Source organism: Mycetomoellerius zeteki, unplaced genomic scaffold, assembly GCF_001594055.1.
Source record: "Mycetomoellerius zeteki isolate Tzet28-1 unplaced genomic scaffold, Tzet1.0 scaffold47, whole genome shotgun sequence".
NCBI lineage: Eukaryota > Metazoa > Arthropoda > Insecta > Hymenoptera > Formicidae > Mycetomoellerius > Mycetomoellerius zeteki.
The window spans coordinates 927,281-949,627 of record NW_017257468.1 but is presented as its reverse complement, the minus strand read 5'-3'; the positions used below and the strand labels follow the sequence as shown (position 1 = coordinate 949,627).

General features: G+C 33.1%; 1 protein-coding gene across 3 annotated transcripts in view; it reads right to left on the bottom strand.

The window, feature by feature from the left end:
- The window catches only part of LOC108727114 (ADAM metallopeptidase with thrombospondin type 1 motif A), a 47,410-nt gene that overhangs the window by 14,661 nt on the left and 10,402 nt on the right, over positions 1-22,347 (bottom strand). For all 3 annotated transcript variants that reach the window (XM_018455052.1, XM_018455051.1, XM_018455053.1), the window contains 5 exons: positions 14,140-14,271; positions 13,558-13,718; positions 13,212-13,337; positions 1,575-1,776; positions 156-366 (listed from right to left, as the gene is read on the bottom strand). In XM_018455052.1, the coding sequence (XP_018310554.1) occupies positions 156-366; positions 1,575-1,776; positions 13,212-13,337; positions 13,558-13,718; positions 14,140-14,271 (832 nt within the window). The remainder of the gene's footprint in view (positions 1-155; positions 367-1,574; positions 1,777-13,211; positions 13,338-13,557; positions 13,719-14,139; positions 14,272-22,347) is intronic.

Here is a 22,347-nt window from a genome sequence, read left to right as displayed (position 1 = left end):
TAACACAATAAAAATATTTAATACAAAATTTACTCGTAATTAAGTTTAATGAATTATAAGAACAGCAGTTGGAAATATTTCGATAATAAATAAATATATTCTTTTTCAAGACCTTCAAGAATGTACAAAATTTGCGTATTCATATGTGCCTATACCTGTCGTCATAATCCAATCTCTGAAAAAAATCCCGATGCCCGCTCAGCTCTGTGAATTGTTCGTACCTCTCTTCTTCCTCTCTAGGAAACCGCTCCAACGATGCGGTTTTCCGCGTCAATGATCTACGCTCCCGCGAACGCTCCCCGACGTAAATTCTACGAGCGGAACTATCGTCGGTTAACGGGGAGGGGACGTCGTCTGAGTCATAATCTGTGGGCATCGACAATGCCAATTATAATCAAGTCAATTATTTTGGCGTCCAATAAAAGAATTCGCAAGAATATCGCTCGCCGGAGTCAACAATTGACACCGTACCATCGCAATCGTAGATCCGAGGTCGGCGTTATTTAAAACGAGAGACCGCAGTCTCGCAATAGATGTGACAAGAGACGAGAAAAATTTCGACGGTGTAGTATCAACGATGTTGTTTTGTGGGCAGAGAGTACGCGCGTCGCCAAGCTGTCTCGATGGTACATCAGAATCCGCCCGAGGGAAGACGTAAATGCCTGAACCTGTTTTGGTACAGGTGGTCGTGCGAGTATGCGTTGAGTGAAAAAAGACGCGACGCTTTTTCTCCGAAGCCTCGTGAAGCACGTGAACATACGTATCGGAATTTCATATCGAAATAACCGTGGATATTCGCGAGATCGTGGTCCAGCGCGGTAGCATAAATAAATATGTTTCTTGATTCGTCCTCGTTACCTTCGACCAATGCTGGAACCAGTATTAATTTACTATTGCGACCAGTACTAATATGCTATTGATATTTTATGTTGATTCTTCTTAACGATATGTTTACGAATATATGAGATATTAATGTAATTTTATTGTCAAAGTGTCAAATCTTAGAAGATATAATTATAATATGAATAATTTATCATATTTTAATGTATTTTTGAATTAATTATAATATTTTATGATTAATTATATTATAATATAATATAAATAAAGAATAATTCTCGATCTGTTAAAAATCCACGTTTTATGTCAATCCTTTTTAATAATATGTTTATGAATATACATGAAATGTTAATGTAATTTTATTTTCAATGCGCGTCAAAAAAATCTCAGATATAATTATAATATAAATATATTATTTAAATGTAATATATTAATTATAATATATTGTAATTAATTATAATATAATATAAGTAATTCTCAATCTATTAAAAAATAATAAAATAAACTAAGATTTCTCTATTTTGTTCAATAAAACATGATTGTTTGTACATTTTGATAGCCACTGTTGAAACAAATTTGACTTGGTTTCATTTTCTTCTGCATTCCTTCGACTCGCTTCTTCGTACAGAATGACCCGCTTTTCCCGACTGTGTCACTAACGAACCACCCCACATACCAAACGAATAAAGCATCGTGATATTGTAAATAAAATCGAATAAGTGAAACTTATCATTTACCTATCACGCCGCAGTTGCGACTTTTAACATCATTTTCGGGAGCATCGTAATTGGAGTCATCATCGTTTAAATTGATTGCAGCCGTAGGTACACGATAGATCGCGTGCTGTAACGAAGATCCAAGAGAATCCTTATCGTCCTCGCGCCAATGCTCGGTAGGTTTAATGAAGTAGTTGCCCATTGATGTCTTCATGTGACCAGTCTGAAAATAAAATTTATGAAAAAGATTATGTATTAACAGTATTAGTAAACAGCAATCTAATTGAAAATAATCCAGTTAATTTAATAACAGTATTAACGAAACAAATATGTTATATTCTTATTTTAATAAAATATCATTTATTTTATTAACACTAAAAGTTTCTTACTGACTGAAAGGACCAAGCGAATAAATTACTATAAAAATAAACAAATATTTGATTAAAAATCAAATGTTTCGTTAATATAACAAACATAAAAGTAAAAAAATTAAATAATTTTCAGAATCCTATTTTTTACATAAAAATATAAATAAAATTACGTTTCTGAGAACATTCATTTTACTCGAAAAAAAAATCGATTGGGGTTCGCATCAAGAACCTTTGGCTCGAGTAAACCATTTCCTAACGATTAGACAGAATTACGTTGGAATTATTTATAAATGTGACGTTCTATGTAATCAGACGAATTATTACACATTACGCGTTTACATGAAATAAGAGAAGATTCGGTTCGCGTTTATTTTAAGCAGTGCCGAGTTATAGACAGATGCTATTAGAAGAGCGTTATTTACAAACGAAGCGCTACTCGTTGTTATCCTATCCAGCAACTACGGTACGTTAACTTCCTTGATTAAACATTTGGAACGGAGATGAACTCTCTGGATCTATTTATTTTTTCGGAACAGACTCTCGGCACTCGGCGCACGTGCGGGCCGCGAGAGGAACGAGCAGGCCGCACCTATTTCAAATACTTGTGACTTATGGCCCGTGAATTTTATTATAGTTACATTATTTAAGATCTCGAGCTACTAATTCGATTAAATATAAATAAGCATTCCGATGCTAGAACCGTACGAGAGCAAGGACGTTCCTCGGCATACGAGTTAAAACTGGATATTATATAACTTGAAATTTCCTGCCAAACGACTCGAGCAATAAAATTGATAGGGTAACTAATTAGCATATAAATAGCGCTAAATTTCTCGAGCTCCGAAACGAATCTTTTGATAACACTGAGGGGACCAATTCAATGGAATAAAAACTTATCTTGCTGTGTCAAATTCCCTGACTTGAGAGTGAAGAAAATTGGAAAGTTATGTGTGTAACGTGAAACGTACATTTTTTAATTAAAAAATACGCCCACTTTGCAGGATAATTAGGAGATTCAGGAAATCATTGGTGGATCCAGAAATTTATTAAGAGCGAGTGGATTCAGAAATTTATGAGGGATGGGAAGCCATTGGCGCGTCGCAAGTGAAATATTTTTTTTAAATCAAATATGAAAAGATAGAATATTAAATTACTATTTAAATTATTACATTGAAAAAGTTTATTTAGATATATAATTCATAAAATGTTTTATTTAAAATTATATTAACACAAAAAAAGAATAATATAATAGAATCTATGTTTTTATGTCTAGGAGTTTTTTAAATTAAAAAGTATTTTTGGAATATCAAAATTGTGATTAAGCATTTCAAAAATATTGAAAAAATGTATAACATTTTATTATAAATTTTTAAAAAAGGAAACTCGAAGGAAAGGTCATCGCCCCCATAATCCTCCCTTCTTCGTGGATTTGTCGGTGCAAGAGGTTCAAACCTTGGCCGAGGTAATATTTTTCGCAACAAGTGTTTGCAGTATTTTAAGCTTATCAATATCTATTTTTGGTCAAAGCGGATCTTGGTGCTTGATCATTCATATGCAAATTCGCAAATACATTTTTCAGTCTTATTAAACTGCACGTCGATTTAACTTATCAAACTTGAAACGCAATCATACACTGAATTAAGCAAGAAATAATGTTACAAATTATACTGATCGTCGAATACGAAAAAAAAAAAAAAAAATAGAGACCATTATTTAGCTAGGTGCTCCTAGTATTTAAAAAAAAAATAAATATACAGGAAACGATAGGCTCAACTACTGATAAATGTCTATCCAGACAAATTTACATAACCGTATAAACACAAGCATAAAGAAAATTATCCAATCACATTTCTGTTATAAACACGCACGTAAAATGTGATTGGATAATTTTCTTTATGCATTCATTTATGCAGATATGCGAGTTTGTGTCTGGATATAAAATTTACTTAAGGGCTATAAAATTTACATAGAAATATAATATTATTAGGCACCGAGAACCAGCCTTGACCGCATTTGAATCTTGTTTCTTACTTATTTATATTATTCACATTGCGATCTAATTTAGCTCATTGTGAAACGTTTTAATGCAAATTCAAGGTTTTCTAACGAAATAAGAAAGAGAAGCGTTTCCTAGTGAGATCGTCTTGTCGACAAAGCGACAGTGTAGCGACCGAGTAGATAACGTGAATGAAACTTTACGTGACGCTAGCCGCAAACCATCGGCCGTAAGCGATGGCACGCGGCTCGCGTACGCGGCTTCGCTCGATTCGCTTGTGTCTGCGATTTGCATTCTTGCAGACATGCGCCTTCTCTATTCCGCGGCACAAAGACTGACTTGAGGATTACCGAGAACTCTCGGCGGGATGCGGGAACGCCGTTTTTCTCTCCGTCTCTTTTTCCCCGTGTCTCTCGCTCCGTCACTATTTTACCCTTTCCCTCGCTCATCTCCCTTTTTGCCTTTTCGATCGGCACAGCTACGGCCGCTAACGACCTCGCGATTATCCGCTGAAGCAATTCATCGACCTTTCGACGAGCGGAGCTGATTCAACGTGCCCCTCACGTCATTCGGTGAAAATGCCGCTCGTTAATTAATAATGCGAAACATCAAAAATGCAACCGTTTATGTTCACATGAAAAGGACAATTTTGCTGAAGTATCTAAATATTTAACTAAATATGAAAAATAATTTTGTTTATATCCAAATAATTATGTATATTGTTAAATGTAAAAAAAACAATGGTAATACAATTCCTTGAATTAAATAACATTTTGTTAGTTTTAACGTTTATACGCATCAAAATGTAAATTAATACATTTATGTATATGTGTTTATTTTCAAAGTAAACAATATTCATATTAATACGTATGCACTTAATAAATAATAAATTAAATTTGAGTTAAATGTTATATTTTTAATTAAATTGTTTAACTCCATTGCTTTAGTTAAATTAATAATATATTAAATAAGAGCAGTGGCGACCTACAGAAATGATTAAAAATATGTGAAGGTAAATGACCATGAACAAGCAACAAAATTTAAATCAGATAATGATATACAATTTTGTTCATCAGATAATGATAATGACACACTTACGCGTTTTAAATTCTGTTACAGACTCTTCTGATTAAAAATAATACAAATTGAATATAATTTCACGTTATGAATTTAACAGTGTAAAAATTTCAAGCATAATAACATCGAGAAGATTTCAAGTTGTAAATGAATAAATCAGAAAATTTTGTTCATATCAATCAGAAAATTCTGATTTGTCATTTTCAATTGGAATTCTAATTAATGCAACCAGACTCTTTTTCCAATGGAATAATGCTGCAAAATATTTTGACATTTTAACAGTTCGAGCGTCCTATATAATTATTTTGATAGTCCAACAAAATAATTTTTAGATTCATGTAACTAAATTTAAATACAAAACCGTCCTCTCCATGCAGACATTCGGAACGGCGTGTGCAATGAGATTCTTTGCCATAATCGTCTTAAGTAAATGTCCCCATTCTCTTTTGAAAGTGCGAAAAAATATTTGAAAGAAATTAGAAAAGAGTAAGAAAGAGCGAATTTTTTTTTCACATGTGACTTTCTCTCACTTCTGACATCGTGGCTCAGTCGTGGCGGAGGAAACGCGGAAGCCTCGAAAGAATTAAGCAAATTAGCTAGCAATTTTCAAGTATCTCCTCGCGCGGATATCCCTATTCGTCGCGAGAGCAAGCGATGTCAAATCGTGAGCAAGCGTACTCCGTATGCGATGGCAAGCCATAAAAACACTGACCGCATCCTGTATCCTTCGCGCTTTCGTTACAGAACGTGTGCTTTAACGTTTGCGTATTGTCGATTGTTTTGACTCGACACGTCGAATCGACTTCTACGCCGGGGTCCGTGTTTATGCTAAAACATCAAAAAGCATGTCGCGACGACGGAGTTAAAAAAACAGCGCTATCGACCAATAATACCGGGAAAGATGCCTCAAGACGGTACTACCGGGAAGAAAAAATATGCGAAACGCACACCACGTGTGCATATAACGTTTCGTCGTGCACAGCCGAGCCGGCTTAAATTATAAAGGCAGTTAAGGTACCAGGCCAGGCCAGAGTTATCTTTATTTAGAGGTTCCGCTTAATACGCGGGGTATAATACATCATAATATAAGGTGCCTGGCTCTGTAACGTGCTTTGCGCGGCCTGTACCAACGGAGACAATAATAGACTATGGTAATTCGATACAAGAACGCGTCTGAATATTTTAATATTAAACATAAATTTTAGCTCTTTAAGTTCCTTTAAGAAAGCAATAATCTTTTTTTTTTGTAAGATTTAGAGAGAATTTTTTAAAATGCAAAATAAAGAACGGACTTAATACTTTATCTAATTTTGATGATTATTTTTTTAGTGACTTAATCATCATAATATCATCGTTTTCGAATCTAAATTATCAAATAAATAGAATAAACAAATAGACAAAAAATTAGAAAAAAACATGATGAAGAGACATGTTCATCAGCAAGAGATATGCGATTGTTATTGATATGTTATTGTTGTCTCATACTATTGTTAATAATAAGAATAAGCGTGCAAATATTTAAATAGTTTCTTACTAAAATATGTGATTGCTTTCAACGTCACGAGTTCTTTAAACTTTAAACTTTTAACATTCACTTTTGATATCTGAAAAACGCTAGTGTCTTATCTTAATGCCTTTTATCTTAACCGAAACAGAAACAGAGTTGAGAGGAAACTTCTTAGAGGAGCATAAATTGATAGGCGTTATCGTTTACAAATAAATACTTAATTAAATGAATAAATTAATTACGTTTTACATTTGTGCATCACCTCGTTGTCGGGACACAAATCAAGTTCAGCATTTCTGCAGCCTGTCTTTCATGACGAGGCGATCCTCATTAAGGCGGCCGTACAAAATGTCATCACACAGACAAAATACCTCCAATTAATTCCGCCTATTATATTACACATTTCTGTCAAGGTCGCCAGGTCGATCCAAAACTGGTCGTACCGGCTTGAGTAGAACTTGCAGATTTGCGTTCTTATGATGCTGTTCCGTACCGAAAAACAATATCGAGTTTCTTAGCAAATCGAGTGCTTCGAACGCACTGCAAACATTTCATCAATTCAAATGATTGTTTACGGAGTACAATTATATGACGTACGTAAGTTTTACATAAAGTATGACAATCAAGAAATGCAACAATATTTATACCAAATAATTGCGGAGGGATTACGCCAACTGCAACAATTATTCTTTTATCATTTATATCCCTAACCTAGCTAATCTTTATTATCGTGATCTAACTAGCCTTGTTTTAGTGCTTAAATTTAATGAATATAGTATTGGAAGATTGAAATTGACGTGCAAATGTCAGTATTTTAGTTATATAATGCTCTCTCTCTCTCAAACATTTTTTCTTTTTTAGTTGAACTTTACTGATTATCAGTGTCAAGTATGCCACTGGGTAATTAGTGACTATTCACTGATTCAGATTTAGAGAGTATAATTATATTTTTACTTCCGTCTGTCTGTAATCTGAGTTTTTTGTCCAGCTCAAGTTTTTACTGACTTTTAGGCTTTCAAGAAATATAGAAAAATTCAGAGTCATTTTTCAACACCTCTGTTACTAGTTTTACTAGTAAATAGTTTTCTAATTTTCAAATGTTAAAACTTTTACTTAGTAAAAATTGAAATTTGAAAGTAAAATTTTGCCTGTACCAAAAAAACCTAGATTACGAAAAATAATACAATACAAATTTTGACGTAATTATATTAGAATAACGTAAAAGGTGAGGTCCTTTCTTTGTTAAAATCTGCGTTTCACCAACATAAAGGAAAAAGGGAAATTGGTTCTCGATCTTGTAGGTCGAGTACAATTTTATGTTAAATATTCATCCACCAATTTTTCCTATATTCATTAGATTGAGATACGAGAATGTTAACTTTGTCCCATCCGTTATCACGATCGCCTCGCCAGCAAAATTCCGTACGATTTGTAATAGAGAGCTCCAGTTTGCCTAACAGCGTAATCTGTTATTATAACGATTCGTGACTGAGATTCAAACAAATAAAAAGATACACGATGATTACTGAGCCATGAGAAATTATCTCGAGTTTCTCGCCACGCGCGCGCGTCGGTTCTTGACGGCCGCATATATCATACGTGTTGAAAGACACATAAAATCGGTACATTACGTGCACTTATACTGCTAACGTAAGATCCATCGAAACGAAAATACCGGAGATATATTTTTCGTTATGGATTCTCTTTGCCTCAATTGTAAACGATTTTTTTTTAAAACGTCGACGTCCCAGATAAAAAAGTTTTTAGAATTTTTATAGATTTTAGACAATACTTTTTAGAATTTTTCATATTTTAAATTTAAAAAAATTTCTGTAAAAATACTTTAAATATTTTTTTAATTTTATAAATTTTTTTAAAATTATAGAATAAAAAATCCAAAAAATCTTAACATATTTCAGAATTTATATATTCTATAAACAATTTTAGAAAAGAAGTAAATTATCTCATTGTCAGCACTTTTGAACTGAAAATCCGCGAGAGATTTTTATTCTAAAAAGTTATATTAGAATTATACAGAAATTTCAGAACAATTCCGAAATTTATATAGAAATTCTGAAAAATGACGTGAAGAATTCTAAGAAAAACTTTCACCAGGGATACATAAGGTCTGAAATTATAGGACTCCTAACGAGCTGTGCTCAAAAAGGAATACCCGACCATAAACTATATAATTTTCAATTCAGGCATGGAATATCGAAGGCAATAAAAAGGATTTGGATATCGGAAAATGATGAGGAGAGCGAACGATCGAGATAACGACCGAGATTCACTCGTCTCACGAGCAGGGTCGAATAATTAGGTCGAGTGGCTCGGCTTGCTATCGAGAGTAAAGACATCAAGGCTCAGCTCAACCGGGCGCTTACTTCTTCCTATTTCTATGTCTAAAACAGACGGCCGATTGATCAGTCTAACCTTGTCATGGCTAAATTAAAACATGACCCAAATCGCTATGAAAAACGTTAAATAAACGAGGAGCAAAGTTTTTTTATTCCATTTTCGCCTTCCCAGAGCCTTTTTCCCAAAGAAGGAAACCCGAGTTTCACATAGGGTCGCGAGAAAGATCCTAACAGAGAAGGTCTGTAAGACCACGAAGGGTCAACAAGACCCGAACGTAATTTCTGACGCTCACAAATATACAGTACACGGAAAGAACAATTTTGCTGAAGTATCTAAAAATTATGTTAGATATACAGATCTGAAAATAGTTTTATTAAATCATTGAAATAATTATGTAGAAAACTCAAGTATGATAAGCAATGCTGAAAAAGTTTTGACATTTTTTAGCCACCAGTTTGAGTATCCTACGCAATTATATTTTGATCCAATAAAATTGTTTTCTGTATGTAATAGCAAATTAGTTGTACGTTCTGGTATGCATTAGTACGTATTAAAGCTGCTATAAATTGATTTAAGTTGAGTATAAAAATGAATTGCAAATTTCGGATTTTAAAATACGAGTACATATTTTATCTAACAACATAATAAAATAAAGATTTCGTGGTTAATCCGTTTCTATATTTATACTAAATATATATTTTACATCAATTCGTATATGACAACTTTGTGTGCATTGAATGCGTCTAATCGAATTCGCTTTAACTAAATTTTTAGAAAATTATGAGTGAAATTTTCAGATATTACAGCAAACTTGTCCTTTCCATATATATATATATATATATTACTACACTGAAAAAAAGAGTCTGGTTGCATTAACTGAAATTCTAATAGATTTAAACAAGCTACAAATCAGACTTGTAGTTAAATCTATCAAACCAAAATTATGCCGTATATTTCAAGATTACGTTTACACGGAATTTTTACGTATTGTTTATGTTAAGTTTACACGAATTTTTCTTATATAAACAATACAAGCAATGTAAAATATGTAAATTATTATAAATTGGATAATACAATACAAAAAGAAAAGTAATTATAAGTTTTATGATTGTTAATACGTTTAACTTTAGCATTGATAAATAAAAAAAATATAAGCGACATAAAAGCTTTGATGCAACAAGAACATAGGCTTCGATAACTCATAGATTGCTTACACAGATGACACATAAAACATAATTTACATAATTTACATTGTGTATATAGGTAGATTACTATATTATACGTGTAAATGCACAATCCTGCATTTTTCTCAGTATAACGATTTTTCTTCTAGAAACCGTTTCGATCGAAATAACCTCTTTTGATCGAAATAACTTCCTTCATTTATCTGAGAACAAAACATCACTATAAAATCAATCAATCTTATATATCGCATCGTCCTGAAAAAATTTGACAAAGGATCTTTATGCATCTTAATGAATCCCAATGGATCTTAATGAATTTCTTATTCAGACTTGCCTAAGATAATCGAGAGAAACGATCTTTAACGAAAACTCTAAAATGTTTCAGAACGAATTTGACGTAAGGAACGATAAAAAAAAACACTCAAAGGCTTCCACCGACAACTCGCAACTGATAACCATGGTGGTGAAGAAATTTCAGACAGTCCCTAGACAATCCCAGACGATACGACTTAGACAGTCCCAGATGTCGAAGATTAATTTATTCGACGGGATATACGTTTCGAAGAATCGATTGGAGGACGACAACTAGAATTTCCGCGCGCGTAAAGGTGCCTGTCATTTCCTCGATGTTTCGCAAAAGCGCAGCTTCGCAATCCGCGAGGGACATTGCGACAAACGCGACGTCCACCATCGCGTCCGGTCGTGATGTACGGGCCGTCTCGCGCAATAAATCGCGCTCACGAAGCGTCGCAAATAATTCTTCTCTCGATCTCTAACACCTCTTGATATAAAATCCAATCGTATCGCAGAGTCTACGTTCCCATGGAACGTCGCTGTAGGTGTTGCGGATGACCAACCGTGCATTCCCACTGAATGGCTCACGGAGTCGCGCGACTCAGACGATTCCGAGATGTTTGATATATGATCGAGAGTCGTATCTTTTTTTTTTCTTTCGGAATCGGCTTTCGGATAGAGGCACAGCCAGACGATTCCACCGAGTGTATGGTGTACGCGGAACGTGTAATCCAACAAATCATATAAAATGCGTACCATCCCGCGTGATACACGCTGGCTAATGCCTTCAGGTCTATGCGGACCTTGAACCTATTTTTTGCGTACGACTATTTTCAGACATCCTCGCGTATGTATCATAGAACATACATTTTTCTCCCTTTACCTCTTTTTTTATCTTTACAACTGATAAATGAAAGAGAATGTTAAAAAAAGAGCCGATTTTTGCAGAAAAAGGTGTAAGTAAAATAAATAATATTTTTTAAAGGTTTTTTGGCCTTCAAACGCTACGAACTTTTTAATAATTTTATCATATTCGGGAGGCCAAAATTTACAAAAAACACTTATATCTTTTTGGGCAAAAATGAACCCTTTTTTTAACATCCTTCTTTGTTATTAAACTACCTAAGCAAAATAAAGTCATGATGACATCAACATGGAACACATCAAAATAACTCCAAAGTGATTATTAATAGGCATCGGACTTTTTATGCAAATATGCAAATATACACAAATAAATGTGCATTTTTAGAATGCATATTTATTTGTCCTTTTTTTTTATTTATTCTTTTTCAATAAGACAAAATTTCTACTTTGATCTTACTTCCCAATCTGCTTTCTAAAAAATATGCAATTGTGCATATAGAATCCGATGTCTAATTATCAAAAATCGATTTCCGATCAGTTTCAGTCGATTCATTTTGATGTTATCGTGATCTGTTGTGTTGCTTGGATATATATACGCCTATAAGATTGATGCAATTTGTTGTATAATTTTGTATTATTATAGTCGATAATAAGTATCCTATTACGTAAAATTGCACAATGTACGTCTCATTTATTTGAGTGTAAATTAAAAATTTGCGATCTCTCCCGGAAATTCAAAGTGACTTTATATACCCGTCCTTTGGAAAGTAGAAGCAAGTATAGCTACAGGTTTTAACGCGAGGACTTCTAGTTTCTCTCCCGATGCCACGTGTGCATATTTATTATGCCTATAAATTAGAGGAAAAGTGAATAAAAGAACGCGACGATATGTTATTTATTATTGTAAATTATTGTCGATTCTTGGCACATCGCCGATCGTTAACGATACACTACAAGTGCCACTTAACAAGACATTTTATAGCGGAGTAGTTTTGAAGAGAAATACTCCGAGCTTCTCACAGAAAAAAAGGTCGATGAACTGTGAACCTCGTGGTGTGATCGTGATACTCAAACGTTATTGAAAAATATTCTGAAGTTTGAGAAAAGTGTCGAAGCTGCACACTAAAAAGAAATTGACTAAATTGTAATAAATATTTATTTGAACAGCACTAACTAAATATTTACTTAATGTAGACATATATTTATTTAATATTATATAACAATCATTAAATTAATTTAAGTATAATTTCTTTTATCGAATAAATATTTATTTACTGTAAGTAAATGTTTCATTATTATTTAAATAAGTATTTATTAAAATTTAGTAAATTTTTTTCAGTGCAATGATCATTTTCGAATTTATGGGAAAAGAGAAAATCGGAGACATTTATAAGGAACGATGTTTTCCGATAAGATTAAACAAAAATGTTAATTTAATTTGGATTTTGTATCGAGCAATAATAATACTTTCTTCGTTTTACGACAACGTAAAACAATTTAATGTAAACGCACTCGGATAAAAGGGGAGTATTATCCGTCTTCGCGACGGATAATACTCCCTTTTAATATCACTATCTTTCAGCTTCATGTTGCAAGCGTAACGCCACGCGACTCGTAAATATTTATGAAATGCGGTGAATCGGTACGCAATCGTGCAGTATTTGACATTTACGATCAATGTACGCTTGATTCGAGAGGCGTTCCTACCCTTTCGGTACTTCCGGCATTCACCGAAAATCAACTCGTGTCTGCGTGTATTTTTAACAACGATAACGATGCCAATAACTAAAATGACAGCCACAACGATAGCCCGAAGTACATTCATCAAGCGATGGAAAATAGTATACTTAGCTGTCCCAATGCGACTTTATGCTAATTGACTCACTCGGGAACACAAGCTCCAGGCAGATTTATCATCTTCATAATCGGAATTAACTAGCTTGTGTGTGCGACGCTTATAAAGAATCGCGGAGACGACGGTTTTCTGAAGCTTGATCTCTGACTCACCATTCCGTGACAAAGGCTGACACTGACCGCTGAACTTGGATCACCGTCGACTGACCCGCTGTAGAAACAGCCCAAGTGATGACCAGCGTGTTCCCTCCTGGTCGTGTTCTCGCTCATGTGTGTCACCTGCATCAACGTCACCGCGAAGAGGCTAATTAAGACTGTCAATTAAGTAGCGAAACGGCCCACCAGAGTTGCGGCCTCAGCTCGTTTCGCTTCAACTCCTCTCTCTCTCCAGTTTTTACACAAAGATACATCGCGATGATAAAGGCAATGTAATGTTTTATAACTTTTTAAAAGTGTTTCTCGTATAAGAGAGGAATGTCACTTGATTGATCCTCCTCACCTTTATGTCGGGAGATACGAAACTGGCGTCGTGTGCCAATCGCAAGCGAAATCGTCTTCCAAAAGCGGTAAATTCGTATTGTGGATGAGGATCCCAGACTTCAGCCGTCGCGTGTCGAAAGTGACCACTGTGATGCCTCTTCGCTGTGGAAAACTGCTCGGCTAAAACATAAAAAAAGCTTTATCAACTAAAATAAATTAAATAAAAATTATATGGAATAGTTAGAAACTTTCTAATTTATATACTTTTCAATCTCACAACACATTTTCTGTGTAATAATATGTTTTAATACTTTTATATATAACTTCAAACACAAACGTGTTCATTTTTTTAAATATTTACTCTAAGTTTATATAACCGTCTACGTTAATAAATTATTTTAATGCTTTCTGGTTTATATATCTTCAGATTTGAGAAGGCTATTAGAAATGAAAAAGGGCTGATATAAAAATAAAAAATAAAAATACTTATAACGTAGGGACTAAATATTTGTACACTTTCACTTTCAACTAAAGCCAGAGATTTACAGTTTAAAATTGAAGGAGGTTACTCTATTTACGTCTATTTACTTGAGATACTTACGTGGATCTTCATATTGATTTTGACTAATTTTTAAAGGTTTGACGTATTCCAGATTGCCCTTAGCGAGCGGTAACACGTTGATCGAAGCTGTGCTATTGAATTCCTTCGTTTTTTGTATTCTCTCGGGAAGTACTGAAATAAAAATAAGTCATATAACGTTCGCGTGATTTTCTCACATCACTTTTAAATTTATATTGTTTGTGCAATAATAACTTTAAAAACGAAAAGAACATAAATATTTTTAAAAAATACTAAAATATTAACGTAAGTTATAAGAGTTATATACATGTCCTAAATTTCTTGTAAATTAAATTGTCAATTTAATTTAGTTGAATACATACATATATATACTCATGTATAGAAAATATTCCTAAAATACATCGATTTTTATCGAAGATACTTGATTTTAAAATCAAAATAAAAACAACCAAATTTTTTATAGGAACAGTAGATTAATAAAAAAATTGATGTATTTAATATTTTAACGAATGCTGGTTTTCGTATAGCACTTCATTATTTAATTTAATTTTTATTAGTTATTAATCAGTTTTATATATCTTCGCATTTAATAATTTAAATAATTTGGACAGGGCTTTGATAAAGACAATTTGATAAAAACTATTCAAGTTTCTTTCAACTTGCAGGAAGAATCGTCGATTCGTTCGAGTCATTTTCCGTATCTTTTAGTTCTTCTCTTAAAAAAGATCTTGAAAAGAAGTAATTTAACCGCTAGAGGTTAGTTAAAATTTTATTATCGATCACGGATCTTTTTCTTCGATTAGCAAACATTAAAGTGACTCATCGAAAGATAAAACAACTTTATACGCTCAAATGTTGACTGACACTAATTACTAACCGGCTGAAGGAGCCAATCTACTGGTATAAACAGAGTAATTGCGTGTAATAATGATCAGCCAGCATTGCACGTTCCACGATCATGTTCCTGGCGAGTATCTCACCGATGCAGTCCGATCGAGCGATTTGCGTTTCTTTATTATTACGTATCGGGAGTTTATTATACTTACAGGAGCGCGACTAGACGTCTACTAATTTAGATTTAACGGCGGATCGTGGAACACAGTGGGACCTTGAGGAAATGTTTCGCGGAATAAACGCAGCGAACGCGCGGAATCGCCGCCGCGCCTAATTATATCGGGTTCTACCTATAACTTCGGTCTCCCGGCGTAGTACGCCGTCTGGAGAAACACGTAGCACCACGGGTTCTATAATTACGCACGACAGTTTTTGCGAGACGTATCGAATGTCAGGTCTGAATCACGGGTCATGAGATAAACGCGGATGCCATACAAACCGAATTTACGGTCTTGTTGCGTATATATACACGTGCTACCCCGTAGAGCTCGCGCCGAGAGGTTTTCTTTTTTTATCTCGTCTCACACAAATGAAATATCAAGACGTACACATAGAAAAATACATGCTGTAATTAAATATTAATTACTTGTTTCAAGTATTTCAAAAGTTCATGTATTATATCCGCAGATCTATCATAAATTCATCACGAGCATCAAAATTCAGAATATATTTTGAATTCTAGTAAGTTTAACACTTCAATCAAGATTATTAAATTGTGTTCGGATATACACTATCAGTCAGTACAGAACAAGGTCTAAATTAAAACAAATTCAATTTACTTATTATATAAAGTCACTCTCTTCTTTGAAAAAATTTTATAATATTCTTCAAAAGAAAATTAATTCTTGTTTTAATACATGATAATGTCAATGTTGCTGCAAGCAATGTTTCTGTGCTGTACACGAAAAGAACTATTGCAGTATTTTGTTAAAGTATCTAAAAATTTAGCTAGATATGAACCTGATAGTTTTCTCTAAAATTTGTAATAAGTATATATTAATAAAACTATTATCGAGAAAATATCCTTTGTTAAAGATAATCTTTATTTGAAAAAAAAAAAAAACAGTGAACTGAGTAATCACTTTTCTTATAGCGAATTCGATTGGATGCACTTAGTGCGCATTCGTGCACATTAAAACTGTCGTATGGATTGACGTAAAAATGTATATTTAGTATAAATGTACACGAAAAGAAGTTTTGCTAAAGTATCTAAAAATTTAGCTAGATATGAACCTGAAATTTTATTAGACCATTAAAATAATTATGTATGATATTCAAGTTGGTTGCTATAATTTCTTGCTGCACTGCTCAATATGTTTGAGTCTTCTACATAATAATTTTGATAGTCTAACAAAATTATTTTCAGATCCATGTCTAGCTAAATTTTTAAATACTTCAGCAAAATTGTTCTTTCCATGTTAAATCTTCAATATACTTCATGTTAAGTAAAATATGTATTTTATAATTCGAAATATTTACATCTCACTATCATTACATTGAAATTAAATCAGTATACAACTTTAATGTACCAATGAGTAACCAAATTCGCTTATTCTATCGTAGCAATAAAACGACATTTTTTTTCTGTGTTCTCGCGAAAAGGAACGTTTTAATGCAGCTACGCAGCTGCATGTGTGGCACCGTGAAAGATTACGAGACAAGGGGACACCGTGTCGCGCGCCAGGATAGATCAAGCCCGGTTGCAAAACGTGGTCGCGAACAACGCGAACACGTGGGCGACGCTAGTCAAGAGTGCAACGTCGAGTGTTGCACAATCCCAGGACATTACGCGGATATTCAAATGGGAAGGCGAGACGATCTGGTAAGAGCCAAGTAGAGATCTTAGGTGGAGAACACCGTTGACTGCGTAGTTATCCGTTCGTTTGTTGTCAGCGTACTCGGCACGAATGCGTTAAGATCTTATACCCAGGAGGATTTGCATAGCCGCATCAGCGTATACGTGCACGCACAACGAGATCATTCACGTGTGTCTATCATTATGACGCGTTTAACGTAATGGGACGGCAGGAGAACGAGCTTGTCTTCTATATATTAGATGCGATCGGTTTTCCATGCGTACGCATTATGCAACTACGCAAGTTCGTTTGAATAGGTCTTCAACATTAAACGGGGACTTCACAAATCAACGTCACGTTTAGATATACTAAATGGATACAAATGGTCTTAGATCAATCGCACTTTGATCCGCGGATGTCCTGAATCGAGTCTCTCTCATTAAAAATTCGATGCAATTACTCACCTCATTCATAATCGCATATATGATGGAACATTTGACGATAAGAGATATTTCTTTCTTTATCTTTGCAGAACAGTGGATGATACTGAGTGTGCCAAATAATAACAGTAGCAAATTTATAAATATATTTACGTAATAAAAAAATAATAATTTTGTTTATGTAATGCACTCTGAGGAAAAAATTATATTTTTATAAATTTTTGTTTGAATGGTATTATATAGCCATAATATTTAGCTACAGGAATATTTACTAAATATTATAATATATAGCTATAAAAATGTTTACTAAATGCAAACATATATATTTATTTGATACAAGAATCGTTAATTTGATTTAACTATCATTTCTTTTATGTAGTAAATATTAAGTTAGTATTTCTCAAACGAATATTTATTAAAATTTAGTACATTTTTCCTCAGTGTGTGTAATAATTTTACCTTATTTTTTAATTTTGTAAAATATGCGTCGAATGCTAATTCGACTTTTTTGCTTTTAAATTACTGTTATCACTGGATACATCTTCTAAAACATTTTTTTATAATCTATTTACGAAAAAAAAGCGTTAAAATGACAGTCTGCCCACAAAAACAAGATTTTGAACAAGATATTGCTCAAAGAACACTAAGGTCTTCCTTTAAGTATAGGATGGAGACCTACAATAAGAAGAAAAAGAAGATATGCAAATGTAATGCTTTGATATATAAATATCCATCTAACGAACGTTGCGACATTTGCAATATGAAACCCAGGTGAAAAAATTCTTGTAGTCTCGTGTTTTTAAGAATTTTTCACATTTTAAATTTATGAAGATTTCTGAAAACATACTTTAAACTTCAGATTTTCTTCAGAAATTATAGAATGAGAGTTCTTAAAAATCTTAAAATATTTCAGTATTCATAATAATAATAACAGATTCTAGAAAATATGTAAGCTTTTTTAATATTTCTGAAAAATTCTTCAATTTGTATAAAAATATCTAAGAGATTTTCTGATTGTAAGAGAAAAGTTATAATATTATTCAAGAGTTCTGAAAAATTCGGAAATTTATATAAAAATATTGAGGAATTACATGAAGAATTCTAAGAAAATTTTTCACCAGGAAGTAGTGATCTAAAATAGAAAGTATATAGTCTGAGTACATCAAGAAAGCTCAAAAACACGTGCATGATATGTTATATAGCAACTTGAAATATACGTATCACCAAATGCGTTACGATGTTTACATTTTCGTCACGTCGCACCAATGCATTTCGTTGCTACACACGCGGGACTGTTTGTCCAAGTCGCAAGGAGTAATAGTAATTATTCGTTTCAACTTCCCCGGCTTAATATTCATCTATAAAGTGTAATATTCCTGAAAATATCAACGGAAACGTGCCGGACGTGCGCTAACCCTTTTCGAAAATGACACGTTTGTTTTGCGCCCTAAAACTCGCAAAAGGAACCCCTTCCCTACTAATGGTAACAATAACCATTTCCGTTCCATTTCTATGCGAAACGTACAAATAAGTAACGCGTAAGTCATAAAAATATCTTCTGCATTTTAAGCAGAGTTAAGATTACACGTAATTTTTCGCAATAATTTCGCGTGACACAAGAACGTTATATTGCATATTATCGCAAAAAAATAAATACGCGATAATTACATCCACAACAAGAAGTTAATCGTTGTTTAAAATTTCAGCGAAATATCCTATCCTAACGAAGTTGACGGTTCAGAATTCATTCTTCAAAAACCTTCGAGTGAAGGTTTTTTTTTTTTTAAGAAGAATCCTTGGAAAAACAAAGAATCCTTGGAACAATTCTTTTGCATACGTCAGAAACGGCATGCGCTTTTCCAGAACGATACTTAACATTTTTTTTGCAATTATCTTAGTAATGACTGCGACAATCCTCGTTGATTGTTCAATTGAAAGTTGCACGATAATAGAGCTGTGTCATAAATAGCAGACTTGGCTGGTATCGACATAGTAACACGATATTAATAATGAGTACTAAATTGCAATATTACACGCGTAATCATATCTTTGTGATTACGTCGACCAGAAGAGAAAATAAAAACTAAATTAACCAACACTCAGAGCACACATTATCGCAAAGTAGTTTGACGCCTTGCTCGAAACGCTTTCTTTTTTATTCTAATACTAATAAATAAGAAAGTAAAGATGAGGAAGTATCAATTTTCGATGCAAAGCGCAAGACTTTCTATCCTATCAATATTTCTAATATGTTTTTACATATACATATATTTCGAAGAATTTAGAAAAATCGTTTAATTAACACCTATGAAGTTGTCAAATTTATACTGCCAGAAGTATTGTAGGATTTAAAGAAAATATCGTTGTCGAGAAAATTATCTTCGTTCCGTGAACCGACCTACAGCGAAATCTCCATAAGTGTCGTTGAACCGTGACGTTTGGATGACATTGTTTCCCCTGTACAAAAGATCCATTCTCATTATTGCCAGACCGCTCCTCTCGCGTAAACGTTTATACGGTTCGACCGTCTTGACTGTGCCGAGTGACACTCATTTGCCTTCCTCTGCCGTGCCACAAGGCGGACACTGTTCGTGAGAGAAAGAATGTTTGTAGTGTCCTGCGTGCGTTGCCATTTAATTACTGTATCAAAACACGAGCATGGAAACACGCGGGAGACATAAGTCATCCGACCGGAAGAAATGCAAGACAGACTACGAATAATCGCCACCATATAAATGTCGTATTTTTTCAATTAAGATAACAATACAGAATTCACGAAAGCTCAAATAAAATGTTCAATCATATCGTATATCGGTTAACTAAGCGTCATTAATCCGCATTAACTTAATTGAAGGGAAACGTTCCGTGAAAAATTATTGAATTAATTGTTAATATACCGTTCATTTGCTGCAACTACGACACAACTCGAAAAACAAAGTTTTCTAAAAAATTAATTTCAATAATGCTTTAAATCACACAAATTTTATAATATATAAATTTTGAAGTGTCATTTTGGTGTAATAACTAACTGTAGAGGAATAAAAGTACGTATGTTCTTTTAAGGACGTATGTATTACATCTTAAAACATTCCAAAATATCATTCATCATTTCATTTGGATCCACTTATTTGTTTAAAAATTATTCATCTAAAACTGCAATATTTCATTGCGCTGCATAAGTCATTATAAATCAAATTATTTATTTTTTTATTTCAAAGCGTATTTATGAATAGAATTTTTTGGCTGATATTAGCTTTTCTTGCTGATTGTTTATCTCTTATTTCTAACTGATATTGTACAGCCGAAACATTCTTAAAATGTTTTGGCTGTACTAAAAATTTCCTTTTTTTCTTTATGTTTCTTTTCTGCAAACAATCAAAAAATGACAATTTTTTTAGTTACGTCGTTGTTGTAGCAAACAAGTGATATGTATAAGTTCATAATATTAGAAAGTGTTATCAAGTGTTTAATATTACCATATTACATGTGACATAATTTGCTTCTGCAAGGATAAAATCTTCGCGTCTTATTAATTACTTACTTTTAAAGTAATGTAAAAGAAATAGAATCAAAAGGAATGAGAAAAGTCTTTTCTGGGTTCGAACTAGAAATTAGATTTAAATTAGAAACGCACTGCTCTTACGCAAATAAGTGGTAACTTGTTGTACCTAGTTTCATCGATAAACATGATTTCGTGTTAATAACTTTCAATGCAAACACGTTTCAAGAAGACAGTAAATTATATCTCACTTCGCAGAGTCAACTGCAACGTCAGCTTGACAAGTAAGTTTGGAATATAGCAGTTTACTCTGAATAGCGACAATAAAAAACACTTGCTACCGTATTATTATTGAAAATTAGATACTGCAGAAATTATGCAACCGGTCGCGAGTATGTTAATGTCAATGGCTATCAGTTTAAATACTTGCTCAAAGTATATATTAAATATTGCAATTAATAAATAGATTTATCTTTTTCTTTGTCGATTCTCCAAAGTATTCAACGCAACAAAAAATTGACTTTGCATCCATAACTCAATTATTATAAAAAAGAATTCGAATTTTCAATTAAAAAAGAAAATGAAAATGATTTAAAAATAAAAAAAAATCAAATCGTAGAGTGAAAAGAAAGAGAAATCATATGAAAATCAAATAATATAAAAAATTCATTTCTTATTCTCTACTTGAGGAAGACATAATGATATTATCAGACATCTGTTTATCTCTTCAATCAATCTGTCATAATTTAAAGAAACTATAATTATAGCTATGTTATCAGAAATCTATCTTCGATCCATCTATCATACAGCAACTGCAAGAACATTAAGAGGGAAAACGGCAAATATGAGTAGCAGCTTTGTAACTGATGCTCGAATAAAATAAAATATGACACAATTAATTAATCATAAATAAAAATTATATACAGTAAACTCAGTTAAAATTATTACAGTAAACTCAGGTATTATAGCCAGGTTGTAATTTGTCCAATAATTGCTATAAATAGAGCATTTTTGTAGTTCTGAAGCCATTTTTTACCCGAGCTTATAATGTAATCCTACTCTGTCAGAATGATTCAGGCCACCATTTAAAGCGAAATTTCGATCCGTAATGAATACAAAACAATAGGACTAGTCACAAAGAACATATAGATAATAACAACTGAGTCAGCAAATATTTCTTTCGTGTATAACACGTCCGATTTAAAGAAATGCCAATAACAAAATAAGAAGAAATAAAAAGAACTAAAAGTGTCTTTAATGTTGCGAGAAAAGTTTGTTTAAAAATAATAAAGATTCGGAGGAATTATATTTTGTCTAGAATAGAGATAATGGATGTAAGTATGTAACAAAGTTTGTCCAGACTGAAATCAATTGAAAATCGAACCGAGCGGGATAACGGAGCAAAAGTGGCATAAAATTGCGAGCGGCATTGATGCCGTTAAGGTTCAAGACCATCGAACGTTACCGTATCATCCCGGAGTACCAGCTGGCTTTGGCTATTTTAACTCGAAAATATAATCTCAGACGTAAATTATGATGCGACCGATATATCCTGCGGCAAAGCACAGCAATCCAAATTCTGTGGATCAACCAAAATGTT